At 49.9% G+C, this 23845-nt stretch overlaps 1 protein-coding gene across 4 annotated transcripts in view; it reads left to right on the plus strand.

Annotated features, from left to right (window-relative positions):
* LOC310674120 (phosphofurin acidic cluster sorting protein 2-like) overlaps nt 1-23845 on the plus strand; it is a 168534-nt gene that overhangs the window by 135717 nt on the left and 8972 nt on the right. For 2 of the 4 annotated variants that reach the window (XM_083433008.1, XM_083433007.1), the window contains exons 6-19: nt 605-696; nt 1554-1634; nt 3046-3105; nt 7843-7994; nt 11779-11872; nt 12498-12569; nt 14258-14385; nt 15491-15623; nt 16260-16364; nt 17550-17656; nt 19134-19288; nt 19570-19680; nt 20655-20757; nt 21260-21331. In XM_083433008.1, the coding sequence (XP_083289134.1) occupies nt 605-696; nt 1554-1634; nt 3046-3105; nt 7843-7994; nt 11779-11872; nt 12498-12569; nt 14258-14385; nt 15491-15623; nt 16260-16364; nt 17550-17656; nt 19134-19288; nt 19570-19680; nt 20655-20757; nt 21260-21331 (1465 nt within the window). The remainder of the gene's footprint in view (nt 1-604; nt 697-1553; nt 1635-3045; nt 3106-7842; nt 7995-11778; nt 11873-12497; nt 12570-14257; nt 14386-15490; nt 15624-16259; nt 16365-17549; nt 17657-19133; nt 19289-19569; nt 19681-20654; nt 20758-21259; nt 21332-23845) is intronic. The other 2 variants (XM_083433009.1, XM_083433010.1) reach the window with 1 other exon arrangement.

Consider the following 23845-nt stretch of genomic DNA (forward strand, 5'->3'; position numbering starts at 1 on the left):
TCTTTAAGTTATTTTTTAGTTTCTCATAATCTAACAGCTAGTTTTACGTTAGTCCTGCTAATGAGCTTATTTGTATACATGAGTTTTTCAAATATACCACAAAATTTCCCCAATCTTTAATAATTTCTTCTTCTTGGTTTCTTATTACACCCATTAATCTTGCCATTTCAGCATAATCCATTAATTCTATTGGCTAACTGTCCCTAAAAGAAAAGCTTCAGGGGTTTTTTTTTTGTTAAAAGTTATCGCAAACATAGTAATGTATTCCTTAAACCTAAGGCTTCTCTGAGCCTAGTACCTAAAAACTGTTTTGGTCAGGTTCTCATCCAACTCTCATCTGTACCTTCACTGTCTTTCTGTCCTGTGATATGTCCTTTCCTACATCCATCCAGAACAGCTTTGTTTCCTAAACATGCCCTCTGTTCTTTCACTCTGCTTGTGCCACTCCTCTTCCAGAATCCTTTCAGTAGCTCCCTGCCATCAGGCCTTAATGGCAAACTCATTGGTTCCACACCATGTCTTCCTCTATTCCCCCAGACTCCCTTCCTTTCCCCTTGCTGACTCAGTGCAGTTTGGCCATGGTCTCTGCCTTTTCCCGTTCCAGATCGCTCTCCAGATATTGACAACTACTCTGAAGAAGAGGACGACAGCTTTTCCTCCGAGCAGGAAGCCAGCGATGATGCCGTGCAAGGCCAGGTAGCTACTGACCAACCAGCCTGCTGTCTGTCTCTCTGTCTATTCGGGTCTCACCTTCCCTCTATGACAGCGGTAGCCAATGTGGTGCCTCTCAGGTGTCGCTGGACTAGAACTCCCACCATTCCTAACCATTGGCTGTGCTGGTTGGGGCTGATGGGAGTTGGAGTCCCAGCAACGAAGGCAGCCCATTGACATCTGCTGTTCTCCCCATGTTGCCTTCCAAGTTATGCTGCTGCTTTAGCAGCTCACCCGTATCCAGTCTCTGAGCAGTATTGCCATCAGTTACCGTATTTTTTGCTCTATAAGACTCACTTTTTCCGTCCTAAAAAGTAAGGGGAAATGTGTGTGCGTCTTATGGAGTGAATGCAGGCTGCGCAGCTATCCCAGAAGCCAGAACAGCAAGAGGGATTGCTGCTTTCACTGCTCAGCGATCCCTCTTGCTGTTCTGGCTTCTGAGATTCAGAATATTTTTTTTCTTGTTTTCCTCCTCCAAAAACTAGATGTGTCATGTGGTCTGGTGCGTCTTATAGAGCGAGAAATACGGTACATACAGTGGTTTCGCTTAGAATGGTATTTCCATCCTGAGGTCCACAGTCCCTTCTGGGCAACTTTTCAAGGGCCACATGGCAGGTATGGGCAACAAATTCTGCCTTTCTACAGCAGGCTAGTTTCTACTCTCACCCCTCTCTGTCCTTCATTCAGACCAGCCAGAGTCTTTATCAAGTTCAGGGACACATTCTGCCCAGTGCGAAATAAGGCCACTGAGGGGAGCTGCCTGGTGCATCTCTGAGGGCCACATGGAGAGGGGTGGAACTTCACATTCTTCTGATTCTGTGCTGCCATCTCTCGCTTCTCAGGATTTATATGATGAAGAGGATGAAGTGAGGAAGCCGAAGAAAGCCAGGCGGAAAATGATCAGAACCACATCGATGACCAGAGTAAAGACACCCTTCCTTGCCTTTCCAAAGGGGAGTTTGTGGGGGTTGGAGTTTTTATTTTATTTTATTTTATTCCCAGCACAACAGACTAGATGCGGGAGGCTCTCCGATCCTCCCCAGCAGGTGGCGCCATAGAGGATAGCGCTCAGGCTAGAGTCTGGTTGACCAGAAGTTGAACTTGTTGGTATGCTGGAGAAGTTTATCTCCAGTTATTTCCCCCCAAAATAGCAGGATTAAATTTTGCAAAATAAGCAAATGTGCTTAATCTGCGTAATAGACAAGCTGCGTAACTCATTGATCCCATATAACAGTCTTCTCCGCTGATTCCCTCTGGATATTGTTGGACTACATTTCCCATCATCCCTGACAGTTGGCCATGCTGGCTGGGACTGAATGGGAGATGGAGTCCCACAATATCTGGAAGGCCACAGATTCCCCACCCATCCTCTTAACACATGCCTTTGTGTGGCAGCTGCTTTTCAGCAATCCGGCACCTTCAAGCCATCCATGCATGCAAACCCCCCTCCACTGTTGATTCCTGACCTCCACATCCCTCCATCCAAATGGCTGTCTACATGGCCGGCTTCTCGTGCGCCTGCTTATGCGCAGCACTTAGGGGCACGCAGTCAGCTGCCACATTGATTTGCTTTTGGATATGGCTGAAAGGGCTGCTTGTCAGTGGAGTGGCAGCTCTGTCAGGGCTGGGGCAATAATGGGTCTTGACATCTTCCCACCCAAAGCCTATATTCTGGCCTCGCAGATTCCGACTCCTCTGAGCAAAGACCATGGCTGCTTCCACGTTCTGTTCAGTGCTCAGATGATTTATTAAGCAGTCGCACGTTGCGTTCTTGTCGTTGGCCGTAGTTCAGCGGTAGAGCATCTTCTTTTCATGCAGAAGGCTCTAGGTTTACCTGGCATCTCCAGGTAGGGTGCAGAGAGACCCCTGTCCGAAATCTGGAGAGCCGATGCTACCACTCAGTGCAGACAAAACTGACCTAGATGGACCCAGTGGCCTGACTCAGTATAAAACAACTTCCAGTGTCCCTGGCTTCCAAAGGGAGTCTGGAGGAAAGGTAGTGTTGATAATAGGCAGTGCAAGAGAACTGCCCTATAAGCCGCTGTGGGGATTGGGGTGCTGTCAGCACCCATGGCAAGAGCCCCAGTGATAAGTACTGGGCAGGGGGTGGTTGGTGCCGAGGGGGCAGCCTGCCCGACAATACCTGGAGCTGGGCCTGCTTAGGGTTTTCGCCCCCATCATTATTATTATTTTGGCTAGTGGGTTTTGCCTTCAGGAAAAGTTTAAAGAAGCCAGCGAGGCGCGTGTCTGTAGCCAGGGTAGGGGGGAAGTGAGAAGCCTCTAGCACTGTGACTGAAATGTTTACCCCCATCCCCAACTTCCTTCTCATTTTAGCAACCAAACTTCAAGCAGAAATTTGTTGCCTTGCTGAAGAGGTTTAAAGTGACGGACGAGGTAAGAAGCTGTGAGTCTGTCCCTGTCAAGCGTGTGGCCAGCTGGCTTTCTCTCTTCTGCCCACCTCTTCCTCTCCTCCCCCCCCTCCACCTCCCTACATAGGTTCCTGTTTGCAGGAGCACCACCTATCTCTTGGGCAGCTGGGACCCTGTGAGCAGGACCCTGCTGAGGAAGGCTTAGCTAGCTTAGTGGTGGAACATTTGCTTAGAGCGCAGAAGGTCCCTGGTTCATTCCCCCTCATCTCCAGGGAGGACTGCAAAGACTTCCTGTCTGAAGCCTGGGAGAGCGGCTGCCAGCCAGTGTAGGTGCTGCTCAGCTAGATGGTCCCATTGTCTGACACGGTGTTAGACAGCTTCATTGTCTACGGTAGACTTTGTGCCTGTAGGTAGGGGTGGGGAACTGCAGACGTCCGCCCCCCCCCCCCGCCACTTACGCGGGGGTTACATTCCAGGGGCCCTGCGCATATAAGTGAAATCACATGGGGAGCATCCTCTATAAAACACCCTTTAAACTCCCTCTCTGCTGCTCTCTCTCTTCAACCCCTACCAAAAACACTGCATCCCCAAATATCCACAACTAGAATTGGCGCTCCGGGACTGGCTGGGACGATGCACAGGAAGGCGGCTGCTTCTGCGCCACCACATGCGTCAGCTGTTAGGCGGGGAGGCTGAACAGAGTAAACAAAGTCCTGCTGCACCTCCGGTCTCTCTGGAGATTCCCCTGCCCTCACTGATGTCTTTCTTCAGGCTCCAGGGAGGGTCTGCTTGTGAGCCACAAAGACACTCGGGCTCTCCCTCTCTCCCACTATTTCCGGGTTTGAATCGGGTTATTTAATTATTTCCTGGTGCACGAGTCGATAGTGTGTTAAGTTGGGGGGAGGGACGACGCTTATAGCTGGAATGGGAAAGGAGGAGCTGCATGGGGTGGTCTCCCAGCAGACCTGACACAGACTACTCTGTTCGCCTAATTGAACCCTTGCTGCAGACAGATGAATGGCCACTGCCAGGAGACTGTGGAGGGTGAATAATAATAATAATAATAATAATAATAATAATAATAATAATAATTTGTTATTTATACTCTGCCCATCTGGCTGGGTTTCCCCAGCCATTCTGGGCAGCTTCCAACAGAATATTAAAAACACGATAAAACATCAAACATTAAAAAAATTCCCTAAACAGGGCTGCCTTCAGATGTCTTCTAAAAGTCAGATAGTTGTTTATTTCTTTGACATCTGATGGGAGGGCATTTCACAGGGTGGGCGCCACCACCGAGAAGGCCCTCTTCCTGGTTCCCTGTAACCTCCCAGTGAGGGGACCGCCAGAAGGCCCTTGGCGCTTGACCTCAGGCTGAACGATGGGGGTGGAGACGTTCCTTCAGGTATACCAAGGGCAGCTGGTTTCTTGCAGAGGCGAGAGAATGCCCTGCTTCCCTTCTCCGCAGCCTGACGGCAGATCGCATGCTTTGAGTACAGGTGGTGCAGTCTTCCAGCGCCAGCAGTATATAAGAATCTCTGGCAGCCAAGTTTGGGGTGGCTTCTTCTGGAATGACCTCTGCATTGCACAGCGGGCCGGCCTTTGGCAACCTGGTGCCCTCCCAATGTTTTGGATGGCAACTCCCTGCAGCCGCTGCCAGCACTGGGAGTTGTAGTTGAAAACATCTGGGGGTTCAGGTTGGCAAAGGCTGCAGGTGATAATCCTGGGCTAGGTGGGCCATTAACCCAGTATAAATCCACTTTGTATATTCATAACTGAAGTACAGATGGGATTTACGCCAGGACAAGGAAGATCAGAAGCCCTCACCCCAAGCTTGGTGCATGAGAAGTAGGTTAACTCTGCTTCCTCCTCCCACTCTGGCAGCATCCAAATGCCTGTTATTTCTTGCTTGCTTCCCACCCCCCTCAACCTTGCTAGATCCCCTTTAACAAAAAACAAAACAGAAATCATTTCAATCCGTCCTTACTTAGCATTCACAGCTTTCATCATTAGTAATATCCGCAAATGCCATTAACATGCTGTTTTAATGCCATCTTCTATGAACAAAAGGGGCGGGGGGGGATAAAATTAAAAATCCTGCAGATATATTGCCCCTTTACAGTATTATTTATTTATCCTTTCGGCCTTGGTTAATCGGCTGGCTTCAGGTCACCAAAATGTCATCATTAAGGGTTTCCAAGCAGGTCTTAGCAGATAATGTTCGGACGGGCAGAGGAGGCACAGCACACACACACCCCCTCACCAGGTTTCATCTGTTTGATTGCATGAGATTGATGAGAAGTATTTGTTATGGCCACAACTAGAGAAAAAGGGGATATTGGTGGGTGATGTTGTCTAGTACCAAACAGCTGAGAAATGCTCTTTCCGGGCATCTATGGTCAGTATGTGTGCATTTTGATACTGCAGGGGAGCAAAAAGGGATTTCCCCTCTCCCCGCAAATTCATTAGATTATTGTTTGATTTTTGCCTGGTGTTGCAGAGTGCACTCCAAACTCCACTGGCTTTAGAAACCTGGGCAGCCCAGGATGCTGCAGGCATGTGCTTTCTACTTCTGTTAATTTCTCCCCTGTGGCCTGGTTCGAGCTTGAACTATTTATTTCTTTCATCCAGGATATTTGTACCCTGCTCTTCAGCCAAAGAAGTCTCCCAGAGCAGCTTACAATAAATCATTTGAAATGAGACAGTCCTGACTAGCAGGCTGGCCATCTAAAAAAGACACAGCACTAAAGGGAAAAGGAGCAGGGAGGGTGGAAGAAGAAAGCAAACTCACTTTTAAAGCTAAATAGTCTTAACAATGACCAACTGGTGTTGTTGTTGTGTGTGTTTTTTTGTTTTGTGTGTGTGTGTGTGGTTTTTTTTACATGATGTACTTCTGCCTTAGAAAGGTAAAGAAAGGTGTTTCAGAAGGGAGAATTTTTTCTAAAAAAAATTAAAGCTGCCTGGGGAGTAAAAAAGCTTGTTTAAAAGGGGTGTGTGTGGAAGTGACTTGGAGAATCAATTGTTTCTGTAGCTATACACAGAGCTGTTTGTCTTCTCAAAACTCCCAGTGTGGATAATTTCGTATGGAATCTGATGCCTGGCACAGAATCTGGTAATTGGATTTTTTTGAAAAGACTTTTTTTTATTGAAGCACAAGTATATGCATTGCAAGATGGAAAAGCAAATAACAGAAAACAAATGTGGATAAGACAGCTTATAACAAATATAAATTGCCATAGCCCAGAAGACCTATAAAGAGGATTACTTCCATGAGTTGGGCAAGTGTGCCTTTCAAATTAGAGGATGGAAGATGAGTCCCCAGCACCCCTTTGTTGGTGTCAGGCAGGTGGGGAGCAGGGGCAGAGCTGGGTGCTCCGACCGTGCACCCGGGGGCGGGGCGATCTGTCCATGGGGGCGGGGCTGATCCGCCCACAGTGCTGATTGGCGCGACTGCATGATCCTCCTTGGGGGCAGATCTTGATGCAGCGCATGCGATCCTCCCCTACAGCAAGTAGTCATGGGGGGGGGGCTGCGCCGAATGTCACCCCCTTCAGGATGACACCCGGGGAGCCCCCCACCCCTTCCTACGGCCCTGGTGGGGAGCAGTTTTCACTCCAAGGGCCACGCAAACTTAGAAAGAAGCTTTGGGGGGCCAGCAGCGAGTGTGGCCAGACAGAGTCATTGGCAGAATACAGGCGATGGCTCTAACCTTGGCACAACAGGCCACATATTCCATCCACTCAGAAATCAGAGGTTTTCACATCCACACCCACAAGACCCGCATCTCTTCCTCCTGCTGCCAGGCAAGCAAAGAGGCATCCTCTGAGTTCAAAGACACATTCCCAGTTAGGCAAAAACCTCCTGATGAGGCTGTGGGGAAGGGCCAGGGAGGTTTATTGGAACGGGGGGGGGGGGGCTGTGAAGTAAATGCGACCCCAAGCGCCAGATAGAGAGGCCTAGAGCGCTTCATTCCTGCCTGAGGCTTCAGGTTCCACACCCCCCGAGAAAAGAGATTGAGGAAAGCGACAGTCACATCCACGCCACACATTTGAAGCACTTTTATACCGCTTTAGCAGTCAGGTCTCCCCTCCCCCCCCAAAAAAAATATTCCAGCAACTGTTTTTTTAAAGGGTGCTGGGAATTGTAGTTCTATGGGGTCAGCACCCTTAACAAACAATAATTCTCAAGATTCCCTGACTGTTAAAGTGATATCAGAGTGCTTTAATATTTTTAAATGTCACTGTTTGCTTTTAAATTTTGTTGCATAGTGCATAACACAGGTTACAAATGCAAAAACAACAGAACCACCATAGCATAACGGGGCACATCAGTTGCACAGAGAAGTGTCACATCCAGACGTAAAGATCAGTTCGAGAATCTGTAGGGACAATTTAATCAAGAATATGTCTAGGAAATAGCTCCAGCTAAGAGGTGTGTCCCCCCAATAGTTGGGGGGTATTTTGCCTCCCTGCCTAGCTGCGTAACACAAAAAGGGATTCCATGTGCCTTAAAATTTGTCACATGCAGGGTTTTTTTAAAAAATAAGAAACTTTCCTATATTTCACGCTACAAATATAAATATATGCTAGAAAATCTGTAATTCTTTTCTGAATGGATTACAACACTTGGTGACTTCATTTTTAAATTTTTGGTCTTGGAAAGACGGGGTTACAAGTGGTGAAATTCATTTTCAAAATGGTCTTGTGGTGTACGTGAGAGTATACCCGCCCCCACACCCCACTGTGTGTTTTGGGTTCTGCAGGTTCTGGATTCTGACCCAGTGGATCAGACGCAGGAGGTGGAAGAGGACCTGGGTCTGCTGTACGACAGCCTCGAGGAATGCAACAACAGTGACAGCGGCCCCGAGATCGAGGATAACGAAAGCGTCCACAGCACTCCAAAGCCCACCCTGAGGTAAGAGCCGGCAGGAGGTGAGACAAGAAGCTCAGGCCTCGTACCAACTGGGAGACTCGTAGGGTTTCAAGGTCTTCCCCTGTGCTCTGGAGGCCATTTCCTCCTTCCCCAAAGGAGACACAACCCCCCAGGCAGACGCCGTGCCGGAAAAACAAGACCGTTCAGCTGCATGCACACACCATGCATTTAAAACACTTCAGGAATCCTGGGAACTGTTAGGAGTTGCTATGGGTTGTAGCTCTGTGCAGGGCATTTATTATCTATTTCTTTATTAAATGCGCAACGCCACCCTTCATCCAAAGATCACAGGGCAGCTCACAGCGTGAAAAACAGGCCATTTGGGCAGGTTAGAATGTGCTTTAAATACACTTTAAATGTTTGCAGCCTTGGTTTCCTTTCCCACCGCGAAGCCAGGCTCCTTGACGGTGCCCCAGCGGCAGGGTGTGACTTATGAGGCACAGCTCCTGCACTTTTGATTCATTTTCTGAGGGGGAAAGAGGGAGGTTTGGGACTATAAAGTAGCTGGGTGATAGATGCTGATAACTTGAGGCTGACCTTGGATTTGACAGGCTGATAGAGAGCCCTGCGTAAGCCCCACCAGAGAACGGCGTGGATTGATGGAGCAGGAGGGCCCCTCCTTCGAGAGGCTGCACTGCCCAAGGGAGGGGAGGGCGTTACGATCACATCCATCCCTGCTTCAGAAGCAGCCCTTTCGCGTGTGCGCTTGGAAGAGGGGCAGGGAGGGAGATGGGGGGAAAACAGTTGCATCTCAGAGCCTGGTAGAGGAGTCAGGCCCGGCCACCTCACTTAGCAGCTGTGTTTAAATGGCTTGTTCTCTGCTGGGGCAGGCTGGAGCAATGTGGAGAGACAGAACATACATATGGGTATTCCATATTCTCTTACGATCCTGCAGATCCCCTTTCTCATCATAGAGCTGAGGAAAGGGTGCAGAAAAGCACAACCAAATGATCAGGGCAGGAGCAACTTCTGGAACTTTGGGGTTCAGAAAAAAAATACTCTTGGGAGATGGAGATGGTAAAGCAGGACTGGGGAGCCTGTGCCTGGACTCCCGATTCCCAGTTGCCCCAGGCAGCATGGCCAGTGGTCAAACATGGCGGGAGTAGCAATTTTATTATGTCTGGAGAGCCACAGAGCCCCCACGCTGGGACAGAGGTTTTGAAAAGTGTGCATGGGTTTGAAGAACAGGGATGGTAGGTTTCAATCAAGGTAATGGATTTGGCAGTGGATTCAAGACTATTGGCCTCTGTAGTTGCAAAATGTGGTGATGGGCACAGATTAGGACAGGGATGGCGAACCCATGGCCTGCTAAATGTTTCAGGAGTCCAGATCTCAGCATCCTCAATCGTGGGCTATGCTGGCTGGAAGCTGATTGAGTCCAGCAACATCTGGGGGAGCTGTTGGTTCCTCACCACCTCTGGCTTTGATGGTTTTCAAGGGAGATGGGATAAATTCACAAAGGATACGTTAACCCAGTGGTTGATCCTAGTTGCAAATTGATACCTCCAATTATGTAGTCAGTTGCAGGGTTGGGGGGGGTGCTTGTAAAGCTTCTAGGAAGTGTCTGGTTGGCCTTATTGCAGATATTAATGTTGCACAGCTTGAAGCAGCTGGATGCATAAAAACTGACTCCTTTTGGAACTGAAGCATTCTCCAGACCCATTAGATATTATTCAAAAACGACTTCCGGCATGGTGCACTTGAGGAGCAGGTCGGGGAAAGTGCTGTGCTTCAGTGGATCACACCCATTGTGGAAAAGCGAGAGGGAGGGGGCACAAAGGCGATGCTAACCCGCCCCCCCCAAAAAAAACTGGAGAGGAGGTCTCCAGCCGAAAGCACTGAGCGGCGCAAAAAGGGGTTTCCTCTTACTTCATACCACCGAAAAAGATATAAAAGCAGTGAGGAAGGAAACTGTCTGTATCTCCTCACAGCCTGCATTCCAGACTGCATCCTTCCTTAGGGTACGCAATACACAACTCCTGGGAGAGTCTTTTACATCCCTACAGAGTCTGGGAACAAAGACTTCAGCCAACACCCTTCTAAAATGGCGAATTTGTAGTTCAATACCTCTCATGTGATTTAAGGTTAAAACTCCAGCCTGAGAACAATAACAGTTAATTATCAGCCCATCAAGGCAGCTCAGAGAGCCTTTTTTGCTCTGAATTTAGCTTCAGAGGAATCTTCCTGTTAAACCCTTCCACCAGTGCACACAGGCATTCCCATTTCATTGGGAATTAAACCAATTATACTTAACTGGTTTCTCTGTGAAACAGGATGCTGGATTAGATGGAGTGTTTGACCTCTGAAATATTGCTATCCCTGCTGATCTCCAGCCGTCAGACCCAGCAGGAAAAACTCCTGCTCATTGCAAAGGATGAGAATGTGGCTCTATGCAACCTCCTAGAAAGCAGAAACTCCATAGTGAGGGAGTGGCTGCTAGGAGTGGCCTCTTACATAGTGACCTTAATGCACGGCCAGCGCATCAGGCACAGAGGTCACCTTGGGACATACGATGGTTCTCCTTGCAAAGGTTACAAGCCTACTTGGTTGCTACATGTGCTTGCTAAATGCTTTGCACCTCACTGGCGACCAGAGAAAAGCAAGGGAAACCACTCCCTTCCTGTTTAACAAAAGCTTTTCGGCTGCTCACCCGGAGGCAGTTGTAACTCTCCCAGCATCTTCACCTACATTTGAGGTTCTCAGTCATTACGTTTGTCTGTACTGTCTAGATCTGCAGCTCTGATGCACCAGGAACAGTCCGACAGGGTAGCTGTTGAAGCTGCGTCAGGCATCTGAAGTCAGACGCAGCCTAAGTCATTCCCATCCCCTCTGCTGACACCCCAGCAGAGGCCTGTACAGCACTCAGGCGGGTCTTTGGTGTAGATCTTGCAGCGTGGCTATAAAATCCAGGCCAGAGCTTGAACCACTTTCCTTTGCCTCTCTCTCTGGGGCTTCTTAGCAACCTCATCATATTGCAATGTCTGCAGTTTCTTGCTCAGCGAAGTGCTGTGGCTCATTGGCAGGACACGTGCTTTGAATGCAGAAGGTCCCAGGTTCATTCCCTGGTATCTCCAGGTGTAGGCTGGGAGAGACTCCTGCCTGAAACCCCGGAGAACCTCTGCAAGTCAAGGCAGACCAGGGTTAGCAAACCTTTTGCAACCCGAGGGAGGCGTTGCCTTCTGGGCAACTTTTCAAGAGCCGGATGCCAAATGTAACTTTTGTGCAAATTCTAGCCTGGCAAAAACCACTCGAGAGCACAAAGCAAGGATGGTGAAGGGAAGGGTGGTGGTGTTGCAGAGGGTGTGTGGTCTGGGCCAGTTAAAGAAGCCTGAGGAGCTGCATCCCTGGGCCTGAAGTTCCCCACCCCTGGGTGTAGCCAATAGATGGACCAGTGGCCTGACCTGGCCTATAGCAGCTTCCCAGTTTAGTGGACTTTTTCTACCTGGAAACAGGGGTGCTTTGCTCTTGCGGTGTCCTTTCTCTGCCTCGAAGGTGAAGCCTTGCTTTCACGCTGCTCAACAGGCCCCACCACTCCCTCCACCCGCAACTGTCTTTGTGTGTCCGTGTCAGGCCAGGCCAGGGCTCTGGTGACGGGTTTTTTTTGCTTGTGGTGCTTCCTGGGGGCAGAGGCTGGGGAGGGGTTTGAGCCCAGGGGGCGGGGCGGGTGATGGTGACTTCACTTCTCCCTCATTTCTCTTTCTTTCTGTCTGTCCGTCTGTCTCTCTGTCTGTCTGTCCGTCTGTCTGTCCGTCTGTTTCTCCTGCAGGCGCTTCTTTGAGGGCGTCTCTCACTCTGGTTCCCAGACTGAGATCAGCAGTCTGCACGGCCAAAAGGGGCAGGAGCGAGAGTCGGGCAGCCCTGTGAGTTACTCCTCTTCCTCCTCCTCCTCCTCTTCCTCCTCCTCTTTCCCCCTGCTAGCAGCCTGCCTGCCTGGTCCTGCCCCCCACAGAACAGCAGTGGGGAACCTGTGGCCCGCCTGATATTTACCGGACTCCAGTTCCCACCAGCCCCAGCTTGCAAGGGTAATGGGAGTTGTAGTCCAACAACATCTGGAAAGCCTCAGGCTCCCCCCGCCACCGTTCCAGAACCGGTATGCTGTCGAGAGCAATCCCTGTTACATTTCTTCCTCCTTTCCCCCACCCCACCCCCTGTCTTTTCCTGGATAAGCTGCTTCTTTTCACAGTATAGGAGAGGTGGGTTAACTGGACTTACTGGCTCAGCTGCTGGGGTCACCCCAGTCCCTGCAGTGCTGGGGATTGGGCTTCCCTGCCCCCTGACCTCCGCCGCCATGTTACTTCTCTCCTGGGGCGCCTAAACCAAGCAAAGTGTGTTTTGGAAGGGTTTTGTTTTCCCTGTGCTCAGCACCGACCTGCTTCCGCTCTCTTCTTGGAGATGCTTGAATCGGAGGTCCTATCTACTAACTTATTCAAACTTTTATTCTCACTCCTCTCTCCACTACCTCCTCGCCTGTCCCCGTTCGCCCAGGGAGAAGCAGAGAAGCGGAAAGTGGGTGTCCCTCGCGCCCAAGACGAGGGTGTCATGGAAACAGCGGCTATGGTGAGTCCAGTGTGGTAGGTGATTACCAGCCCTCTCCAGGCAAGGCTTTGCTCATTTTGTTATGCTGTTTTTGTCTGGTCAATACGAAGGGCATTGGCAAGAAAAACCGACATTCTGTCGCCTATCCCAGTATTCCTTCAGCAATTAGACCTATCCCGCACTCTGAGGAACTCCCAATTCCGGTTTTTAAGGGGTTTGTCTCTTCTGAAGATGAAGGAAGTGGACATGGTGAGGAAAACAACTGGATCATCTGTGTGGATCTCAAAATGGTCAGCTTCTTGCTAGGACAACAGAAAGGCTTTACCAAGTACCTGAATAACAACAGCTTGTTTGGAAAACAAAAATAGCAGTCGCTTGTGTGATCCTTTGGTTCTCGCCAAACCATGGGAACCCCAAAAGGCATACTCTTCCATTTTCCTTTTGTCCAGTCTCTAAGCATTTCCTCACAATTGTGACAAACAATATGCAGAGCCCATTTCTTGTCTTGGTCGCCCAGGGGAATTTTAGAATAGCTTTTATAGGCACGCCTCACAAACGCTTTTATATTGCGTCTTTGACGAGGAAGTGCGTAGCAGCCACATACATAACAAAAGGCATCAGGCTTGTTTACACAGTTTTGTCTGCTTGAAGAAGCCATGGTCCAGTCTAAAAAATACAAATATTTAGGTTACAAAACTATAAAAATAAAGAAAAATTAAGTTTGCAAGACAATAATTACCATGTGGTCAACATGTCAGTGTCCACGTATCCCCAGTGTAAATATGACATACAGTGGTACCTCGGGTTACATATGCTTCAGGTTACAGACGCTTCAGGTTACAGACTCCGCTAACCCAGAAATAGTACTTCGGGTTAAGAACTTTGCTTCAGGATGAGAACAGAAATCATGCAACAGCGGCACAGTGGCAGCAGGAGGCCCCATTAGCTAAAGTGGCGCTACAGGTTAAGAACAGTTTCAGGTTAAGAACGGACCTCTGGAACGAATTAAGTTCTTAACCTGAGGTACCACTGTATCGGCAAAAGTCGGAAATTGAAAGATAACTATAGCATGTACACGAAAATCAATTTCAGATTTGAAATCAGCATTGAAAGAACATATAAGAACAGTTGAAAAATCTCATGCAACAGAAAATGAAAAAAAAAATTGTTCCCCTGTGTAATTTAATGAAGAATATAGTGCAATAATTTTTATGAAGGATTATTTATTACAACAGCAGTCATAAAGATGAAACGTGAAACACATAGAAAAAGTATACAAAAATTCTCACAGGGGCGCTGAAACATAAAGCAACAAAAAAGCAATCTAGCAAAACAAAAAAGCAAAATAATCGTTAACATGAACGGCTGATCACGAAAGCTTGTACAGCTGCACGGGCATAAGAGAGTTTTCAAGTTGCTCTTGAAAGTCAGAAGCAAGGATGCTTGCCGGGTCTCTGCCGGCAGAGTGGCCAGGGACACCAAATGCCCAATTTCTAGCTGAAGCTGATCTGTGACTTGGGGGGCAGAGGGTGGGAACAGAGCTCTTTTCCAGGGCTGGCTCTGCGCATTTTGCCCAGGGGTACCTGCCCAAGGGAAGAGGAGCTGGCTTGCTCCTGTCAGTCCGGCAGGGGAAGCGGCTGGCCTGGTATACTAGCTGTTTGATGTTACCAAAGAATGAAAGAAGAAAGACTTTCTGTGCATCCCCTCAGGAGCTGGAGGTTGATGAATCCTGCCCTGGAGGGCCTGGCGAGACAGTCCTGAAGGAGAGCAGCGTGGACAGGCTGGCTCAGCTGAGCAGCAGCAGCAAGCCAGAGTTCCCAGCCACTGTTTCTCCCAGGTAAAGAAAGCCTCTCTCTTGTGGCTGGTGGCAGAACAGCGGCTGCTAGCCTGTCGCTGTTTTGCGGGTGGGATTCTGTTGCATGCCGGCAAATCCAGGCGGCGCGACTGAAATGCTCAGGCGCCCGCAAACTGGCCGAAGAGGAACAGGGCCTGGTGGAAGGGACACTGCAAGAGTAGCGGCTTGATAATGGCCCACTCTGGATGCTCGGGAAAAAGCAAGTGAACAAAGCACGGCCATTCTGAGTTGAAACACCTTGTGTGGAAGCAGCTTGAAAGAGCTAAAATTCAATGAATTGTAACTTTTTTTTCCAATGAATTGTAATTTTTGCTCCATAAGATGCACCTGACCATAAGACGCACCTAGTTTTTAGGGGGGGAATGCAAGAAAAAAAATATTCTTTAAAGGGAGCCCTGAGCAGAGCCTGTATGCATCCCATGTGTGCGCGTCTTATGGAGCGAATGCAGGCGGGAGACTCTGCTTAGCGCTCCCTTTCACGAGCCGCGTGGAGCGTGTGTGCGGCGCTTGCAGGCTTTTCCCCGAGGAGGGAGAATCATTGATGGGCTGCCCTTCTCCCTCCTCAGGGAAAAGTCCCCAAGAGCCGCACACACGCTCCACGCGGCTCTTGAAAGGGAGCGCTGAGCAGAGCCCCCCACCTGCATTCGCTCCATAAGACGCACACACATTTCCCCTTACTTTTTAGGAGGGAAAAAGTGCGTCTTATGGAGCGAAAAATACGGTAAATGATTTGACAGGCACCCACCAAGAATGTCTCCTCTGGAGACCCTTCCAGTCCTAGGTTTGGCACGTAGATACTGAAAGCAGGTAGAGGTGATCTTTGGAGGCATGGTGGCTCTTCCCTGCTCTCTGAATCCGTGTGAAAGACACACACACACACACACACACACACACACACACACACACACACTGGAAATGTCTGGGACCCAGTGGGGTCCCTCTGAGCCTGGGCTTGTCACTTCCGCCGCTGACTTTCCCGCTGCAGCTAGTGGCAGCAGCTCAATCGCCCGGCAGGCTTCTCTTTTTGCCACCCGCCCGGTCCAGCTTCCTCTGTATCACTTCGACAAACCAGACTTTTGCCTTTCAGCAAAGTTGAGAACAAGCAGTTGTGGCGGCCGCGCAGCATGTCCGTCAAGGACAGGCAGAACTCCAAGGGCCAGGGCGATCGGACCAGCAGCCTGGACAGCGAGAGCTCCCCAGACTCACGGCAGGGCACCCAGGTCAGGCAGTGGGGAGGGGCTTGTAGGGGGAGGAAGAGGGTTTTTTCCTGGGAGGGAGGTGAGTGAATCTCCTGGAAGTGGTGGGTTGATGGGCCTGCCTTCCTTCCTTCCTTCCTTCCTTCCTCTCTCTTTCTTTCTCTCTCTCTCTCTCTCTTTCCTCCCTTTCTTTCTGTTGTCCCTTTCTTTTCTTCTTCTGTTTTTCTCCTTTTGTATATTTTGTAACTGCAATTGTACTGTATTATGGGGAAATGTCAATTAAAATAATAATAATAATAATAATAATAATAATAATGATGATGATGATGATGATGGGGTGGGGTGGTGGAGCTCTGAGATGAAAAGAATCAGTCATTGGCAGCTCCTGGCATCAGAAAGGGGCCAAGCAGTGAAGTTTGATCCATTAGGGGGAAAGGGAAACTACCCCATCAACCTTAACAACCAGTCAGGAAGTGATTCTGGCTATCATTGGCTGTGGCGCCACCTGCTGGTAGTCTCCTCGACTTCGGCCCTACCAGTCCCAATGGACACCAGCCACTGCTGGGGCCACGAGGTCTTACCTGCCTTTGCATAGCCAACCCAAGGGTGGCTGTGGGTTTCGCGGCAGTCTGTGAATGCTCCTCTGTTGTGCTATTGCAGGTGCCTCGAAAGTCTGTGTATGATCAGCTCAACCAGATCCTGGTCTCGGATGAGCAGCTGCCCGAGAGCATCATCCTGGTGAACATAGCCGAGTGGCAAGGCCAGGTAAGGGAGCCCTGGGGATGGGCAGGGAAGCCTTGGTACCATCTTCCTGCATCTTGCATGCCTCTAAAGCCAGCCTTTCCCAGCTGGATGCCCTTCGGGTGCTTGTTGGACTCCATCTCCCATCAGCCCCAGTCAGCAGGGCCAGTGGTCAGGAATGATGGGAGTCGGAGTCTAGCAATATGCCCACTGGAAGCAGCTCTTTGGGGTTTCAGGCAGGGGGTTCTCCCAGCCCTGCCTGGAGATAGCAGGGATTGAACCTGGGTCCTCTTCTAGGCAAAGGCAGATGTTCTACCTCTGAGCCACAGCCCTTTTCAGTGAGTTTTCAGCTCCCCCATAAAATGTCATCCTCTATTATTCTTTGGACATTGAGACAGAGCTTTGCAAATGCTGCTGGAGGCTCCAGGGAACAGTCCCTGAACAAGGGCCCGGCTCAAAGAAACTCCCCAGCTTGAGAGTAAGGAGGCTTAGTTCATCTGAACAAGCTGAGTCCAATTGATCTGGAGCAGCGGTCCTGAGCTCTCTGGGTGCTTCCAGATGGGTATTTATTGTGGGGTGAACACTCCTCATGCATGCAAAAAAATATTTAAAATGCTGCATCCCTTCAGTATAATTGGCACCAAGATGTCAGCCCTCTGTCCCTCCTCCAATTTAATTTTCCCAGAAAAACCCACTGATAAATAATTATAAAAACAACAACTGTTGCCAATGGCCCATTTGCAATATTTGAACCCCCCTCTTACAAAATTAAAAGCCCTCAGCTGGAAGCACTTCCAACCAGGAAGCTTCAGTGGCTACATGTTTGTTTCCAGAGCGGATTTTTTAATAGCCTCTCCAGGCTCAGGCAGGTTCATATGAGCACAGATACTCCTTCAAGTAACCTGGGTCTAAAGCCAGAATGGGGAACCTTAGAAGTGCTAATGATTCCCAAATAAAGCCAACGGATAAATGAACCCAACCTGTGGCTCTTCTAGATCTTGCTGGACTGAAAACTCCCATCATCCCTGACCATTGGCCATGCCGACTGGAGGCAATGGCTTGAAATTCAACATTCTAGAGGGCACCATGTTGGCAACTCCTGGATTTGGGGGAGGGCTCTGGTACCTCCCCACCAAGTTATTTTTGCAAAGCGTTTGCATTTCCTCTTCATCCCATTCCTGCCTCTTATTTCTGGTTTCCTCTCGGCAGTATCTGTGCGACCAGCTGCAAGAGCACAAGCAGCCCATTGTCTCCACCTGCTCCATGGCGGATGTGCAGGCCGCTTTCAACACCATCGTCTCTCGCATCCAGAGATAGTGAGTATTGCCGGCGGGAGCAACAAACCAGGGTCTGAGGGCCCCATGTTGGCTTTTCAGGTGGACCCCAAAGAAAGGACTTTGGGGGTTTATGTATGCAGGGGTTGCAGCTACCCAAGTTGCTAGGAGGTGTGCGTCTGAATGCTCAGGCTTGCGCACCACATGGATGAACTCAACATGCAGGTCTCCAGGAGGATTGGAATCTTCTGTGTTGAGTCTGTGAAAAACGCCTGTGTGCCTTTAACCCTTATAAAGAACGTGTCATGCCAGGATGTAGGAAAAGATTGGTTTGCTACACGGAAATAAAACGAGAATACAGTCATACCTCTGGTTACAGACGCTTCAGGTTGCGTTTTTTCGGGTTACGGACGTGCCGAAACCTGGAAGTACCTTAACGGGTTACTACTTTGTTTCGGCGGTCGCGCATGCGCACAAGGGCTAAATCGCAGTATGCGCATGCGCAGAAGCGCCGAATCGCAACCTGCACGTGCGCGCACACGGTGCTGCAGGTTACAAAAGTGATTCCCGCACAGATCACGTTTGCAACCTGAGCGTCCACTGTATATGGATGCTGACCAGACCACAAGGATACACATGTGTGGGCAGCAACCATTAGACACCCACACCTTGAAATCTGTAAAGAGAAGGTCTGATGACACCCCCCAAAGCCTGGAAAGTAAGTGCAGAAAAACCTGATCTTGAAGCAAACGGAACTCAAAGGCACAGAACAGAGATTTGAGCCTTCTGCAAGTGCTAAGCTCTACTCTTCAGATCCCTGTGCTTGGCAAGGGGACAGCTTCACTCACCGTGGTCCAGCAAACTATAGGATTGATCCTTGAGGTCCTTGAGGAGCCAAGAGGGGGTCCCATTGAAGCCGTGAGCTGGCCAGCCATTGAAATTATGGACTTTATAGTTTGTGGAGAGGGAGTTTCCTGAGTAACGTAGTTCAGAAGTCCTTTGAACTCTGTGTTTACTGGTTTGAAGTAAAGAGGATGAAGCCTTGGTTTTGGGAAGACTGCATCTTTATCTCTGTAGTTTCTGGATAAGAAATGCACCTTGAAAGAGATGTTGGTGTCTGTGAGAAGTCTGGTTCCTGCGATAATATAAGCTTTTCTGGTAAATACAAGGATTAGTGTGCTGATGTTTTCTGCAGCTATTAGGTCAGGATGTTAGTCATTCATCCCAGATAGTGAGCAGAGACCGAGACAACACAGGGCAGGGCAGACTTCCTCTCTGCCACCCCTTCTCCCTCCCTCTTCCGCTCTCTTTCTGCCACCCCCCTCTTTCTTCTGCCACCCCTTTCCCTCTCTCCCCCCTCCTTCCCACTCGCCTGGTTTGGTCCAAAGGCTGGTAGATTCTAGGCTTTGTGATGGCAGTGGAGTAGTGAGGCGCCAGTGTTGGGGTCAGTAGTTTGGCTGTGCTCTTTCCGGGGGGCTGCTTCTTTGTGAATCTCTCAGCATCTCTCTTCCTCCGGCAGCTGTAACTGTAATTCCCACATGCCTCCCCCAGTGAAAGTGGCCGTCGCAGGGGACCAGAGCTACCTGAGCATCGTCCTGCGCTTCTTTGTGGAGCAGCTAGCCGGCAAGACCCCGGACTGGCTCAACTATCTCCGTTTCCTCGTGGTGCCGTTGGGTAAGAGCTTTGCCATGGGGGTTGGGGGGGTGGCTGTCCTGGAAGGCCGCTGTGTCTTCCCTGCTAGGATGTCCGCCCTGGTTGACCTGTGGGAACATCCCTTCGGCCTCTCCAACTGGAAAAAGAAAAAGAAGGGCTGGAAATAGTGGAGGCAAACCAGGAGAAACAGGATTTTGCCCTTTGGCACAGCTTCCTAAAGCTTTGTTCTCCTTGCCTTCTCCAGCGTCGTAGGTATTTATTTATTCCACGAAATGCTTCCTTTTCCTCTGTGTCGTTCGCAGGCTCCCACCCTGTGGCCAAGTACCTTGGCTCTGTGGACAACAGGTACAGCACCTTGTTCCTGGATGCAGCCTGGAGAGAGCTGTTTAGCAGAATTGAGCCCCCTAGTTCAGGTAAATAGTCCAAGCAGGACTTTTTAAAGACAACATCTTTATTGAAAATCCAAAAAGTACATAATTATATGTGAGACGTAGAGAAAAGAGAGAGAAAGAGAAATAGAACCCGTGTAGAAGGGGAAATAAGGGGGGGGGGGAGGCCCAAAACTGCATATTTTACGGAGTTGTTATTGTACTTCACCAGATCTTAACCTATAACAGTATTTGTAAGAATGTATTCCAAATACCATGGAATTTGTCCATGGCAAGTCTGTGTTTATATGCAAGTTGTTCATATGTTGCGAGTTTGTATACTTCTTCAATCCAGTCATAGAAGGGAGCCGCATTTTTATTTTTCAGTCTTTTTGCTGTGGTAAGGGCATGGAGAGTCCACTCGTATTGTCCTTTTGTAAGGTTTGCAAGGTTAAACCACAGAGCCTAGGACTTGCCGATCAGAAGGTCGGCGGTTCGAATCCCTGCGACAGGGTGAGCTCCCATTGCTCGGTCCCTGCTCCTGCCAAACTAACAATTCGAAAGCACGTCAAAGTGCAAGTAGATAAATAGGTACCACTCCAGCGGGAAGGTAAATGGTGTTTCCGTGCGCTGCTCTGGTTTGCCAGAAGCGGCTTAGTCATGCTGGCCACATGACCCGGAAGCTGTACGCCGGTTCCCTCGGCCAATAAAGCGAGATGAGCGCCGCAACCCCAGAGTTGTCCGCGACTGGAACTGACAGTCAGGGGTCCCTTTACCTTTAAGGTTCCATGTGCTGAGTATATAATTCAAGAGGATGTTTTGCTCTGTTAATGTAAGGTTGTTCCTTACAGTTCTGTTGATAGTTTCAGTTACCTTCTGCCAAAAATCTTTCAATATAGGACAAAGCTGGCCTGTCTCCATCTGGGGAGGAGCACGGTGGGACCAGGTGGGATGGGGCAGGGGCCTTGTTCCTTGAGGATGTTCTGCTTCGTCTAACTCTTCCACTCGCCTCCTTCCAGACACAGTGGATGTCCCCGGTCGGGTCGTCCAATTCATCACTGGCGCCAATGTGTCCCACCAGTTGCCCATTTCCGAGGCCATGTTGACCTACAAGCAGAAGAGGTAAGAGGCCATCTTCCTTTCATACACACAAGCAAACACACACACACCATGGGCAAATGAAGGAGCTACTTAGACCCACCTTCTACACCACACGGGGTCCTATCATGGGCCATGATTGCTTCCCTTGGATTCCCAAGGGCTAGTGTGCTGGGTTGGGCAGTGGTGCAGAAACTACGTAGAGTCCCACTCTTTGTTGTCAGCTTTTCCCTGGCTCCTGGATGTCTCCAGTGCTCTGATGGTGTTTCCTGCTTGGCAGGGGGTTGGACTCGATGACCCTTGTGGTCTCTTCCAACTCTATGATTCTATGATTCTATGATTCTATGATTCCAGTGTCTCTGAACCTGCTCCTGAAGCACAGTAGGGTTGAGAGCAGAAGGAACAGGCAGCTCTTCTGTCATGGGGCGGAGAAGAAAACCTTCTCCCAGGTGCCAGGAGAAAGGCAGGCCCGGTCAGTGGTTTTTGGGAATTGCAAGTTCTGTTTCTGTGCTTCCTCCCCCCGCAGTTCAGGTGTGTGGGGTACTTCAAGCCCTGCTGTTCTCTGCTTGCCCCTACAGCCATCGGGGACTGGCACACAGTACGTACGGCTGGCTTGCTGCACTCCCCGCGGGAGCTTCTGCAGGGTTAGGGGCTCTGCTTTGGGCTGGGACTTGTCCTGGGATGGGTGTCACCATGCCCCAGTCAGGCAGGGAAGCCTGTGAGTTTTGGGCACAGGGGAACTTCATATCCTTCAAACCGGGGGTGGTGGTGGGGTGTCCTTCAAACTCATTTCAGAGTCTTGGAGCATTGCCTTCAAGTGGAAGTAAAATGGGCATTGGCTTCTGAGCACTGCATCTCCACCTCCAACTCGCCACATACAGTAGTTTTACTTGCCACTAAGTTAGACCTTGGATGCGGGTGGCTCTGTGGGTTAAACCACAGAGCCTAGGACTTGCCGATCAGAAGGTCGGCGGTTTGAATCCCCACGACGGGATGAGCTCCCGTTCCTCTGTCCCAGCTCCTGCCAACCTAGCAGTTCGAAAGCACATCAAAGTGCAAGTAGATAAATAGGTACCACTCCAGCGGGAAGGTAAACACCGTTTCCGTGCACTGCTCTGGTTCGCCAGAAGCAGCTTATTCATGCTGGCCACATGACCCGGAAGCTGTACGCCGGTTCCCTCGGCCAATAAAGCCAGATGAGCACCGCAACCCCAGAGTCAGGCACGACTGGACCCTTTACCTTTACCTTTAAGTTAGACCTTGGACTTGGCAAAATATGGGCAATGAAGCTCATGGAGCTGGGGTTTTTTTGCAGGTGTGGGCAACATGTCATTGATGCAATAATAGTGCATTAGTGGTAGATCTGTACTGGAACATTTACACTTCATTACGCTTCATTAGTTGTTTGGTGATGCTTCCTTGATGCGATCACATTCTTGGCATCAAAACAGGCTCTACAGCAAGGGTGGCCAACTGCAGCTACCACCACGTGCAGAATTTGGCACAGTATTTTGTGTGCAGACTGCAGAGCTTCGCTTTGTGCAGGGTTTGGCTTTTGACGTTCCTTTTCAGACATCTGCAGCGGCGGATGCCGGAGGTGTAACGATGCATCACAGCAGCGCATGTGTGCAGCTAGCTTGCCCACAGGCTGCCACACAATGTGCCCAGGCGCTTCACATAGTTAGCGCAAGCTTGTGGTTGTGCAGCTCAATGGCGCTGTTGGAAAACCGAGGCTGGGGCGAGAGATTGCTTTGCATTGGGGCAGGGCGGGGAAGAGTCTGCAGTAGTCGACTTAAGAAGAGTTCATCCATGGTGACCTGAAAGCTCTGGGCCCAATGGCCTTGCAGCTGTGTCATATTCCCATCAGTCCCAGGCAATGTGAGTTGTGGTCCAGCAACATCAGGAAGGCCGCAGGTTCCTGACCTCTGAAATAGATGGTTTACTACTCCACTGGCAACTAGCCTACATGTAGTTTTCAGTCCTTCGCCAAGCTGGTAACCTCCATCGTTGTAGGACTTCAAATGCCATCAGCCTCAGCCAGAGTCCCAGTTAGAGGGTAGATCCACCTTCCTCAGCCTGTAGTTGGACTCCAACTCCCATCATCCCTGACTGTTGGCCATGCTGGCTGGAGCTGATGGGAACAACATCTGGGGATCCAAGGTTGGGCAGTGCTGGCGTCGAGCAGAGTACGTATTCTGGAACCCACTGCAAAGTGTAGCAGCTTTAGGGCAATTTATCCGGGGTGGGGGTGAGGGTGGGTATTCCAGAAGCCATGTGTGTTAGATACAGAAAATGCTCTTCAAAAGCATGAAAACTGTGGTATCAGCATCAGCCTACTAAATCCCAAGATCAGGTGAAGAGGACTCTGGGCGTGCTGTTGTCATCTACACAGGAGAGTGCAGGGCATCTGAGTAAGACTGTGTCATAAAAAAACCAAACAAACCCAATATTATTATTAATAATAATGATGATGATGATGATAATTTTGTTATTTATATGCCGCCCATCTGGCTGGGTTGCCCCAGCCTCTCTGGGCAGCTCCCAACAAAACCCAACAGTGCCTGCCAGGCCTGGCGCCAGGAGTGGGCCCAGCTCAGTCTCTGCCTGTGCCTCAGCAAGGGGCCGTTGGCCAAGGATGGAAGAGAGGCAGAACCCCTCTGGTGCTGTAAGACATTATGTGTACTGACAGCAGCCTCCGTCAGTCTGGTGCCCAGCCAGTAGTCCAGTGCCAGGTTTTACAGAACCATCCCAATCAATTCCGTTTAGGCTACTGGATGGAATGGAATGATTCTGTAAATAAAGATGGTTCGCCAGCAGGTATGAAGACAGTCTTTCCCAGTCTGATTCTCTGCAGATGTTTTGGGCTGGCCAATCAAGTTTTGCCTTCCTTTCTCTTTATGCAGCTGTCTCCCCTCCACACCTCTTTTCAGCCCCTCTGCAGGAGACCCACCCCACCCCCACCCTGGCCCTCCCTCTTCCCTCTAACTAAGCAAGAGCCTCCCTCTTCTTTGGGGTCACTGGACCCAGGGAGAAGAGGGCGCAGGCAAATGGGCTGGGGTCAGAAGGATGTGGGTCTTTAACGAGGGGTGGGGGATGAGGATGGTGATGGTGG

This window comes from Podarcis tiliguerta (genome assembly GCF_965153285.1).
Source record: "Podarcis tiliguerta genome assembly, chromosome: 3".
In the NCBI taxonomy this organism is placed as follows: domain Eukaryota; kingdom Metazoa; phylum Chordata; class Lepidosauria; order Squamata; family Lacertidae; genus Podarcis; species Podarcis tiliguerta.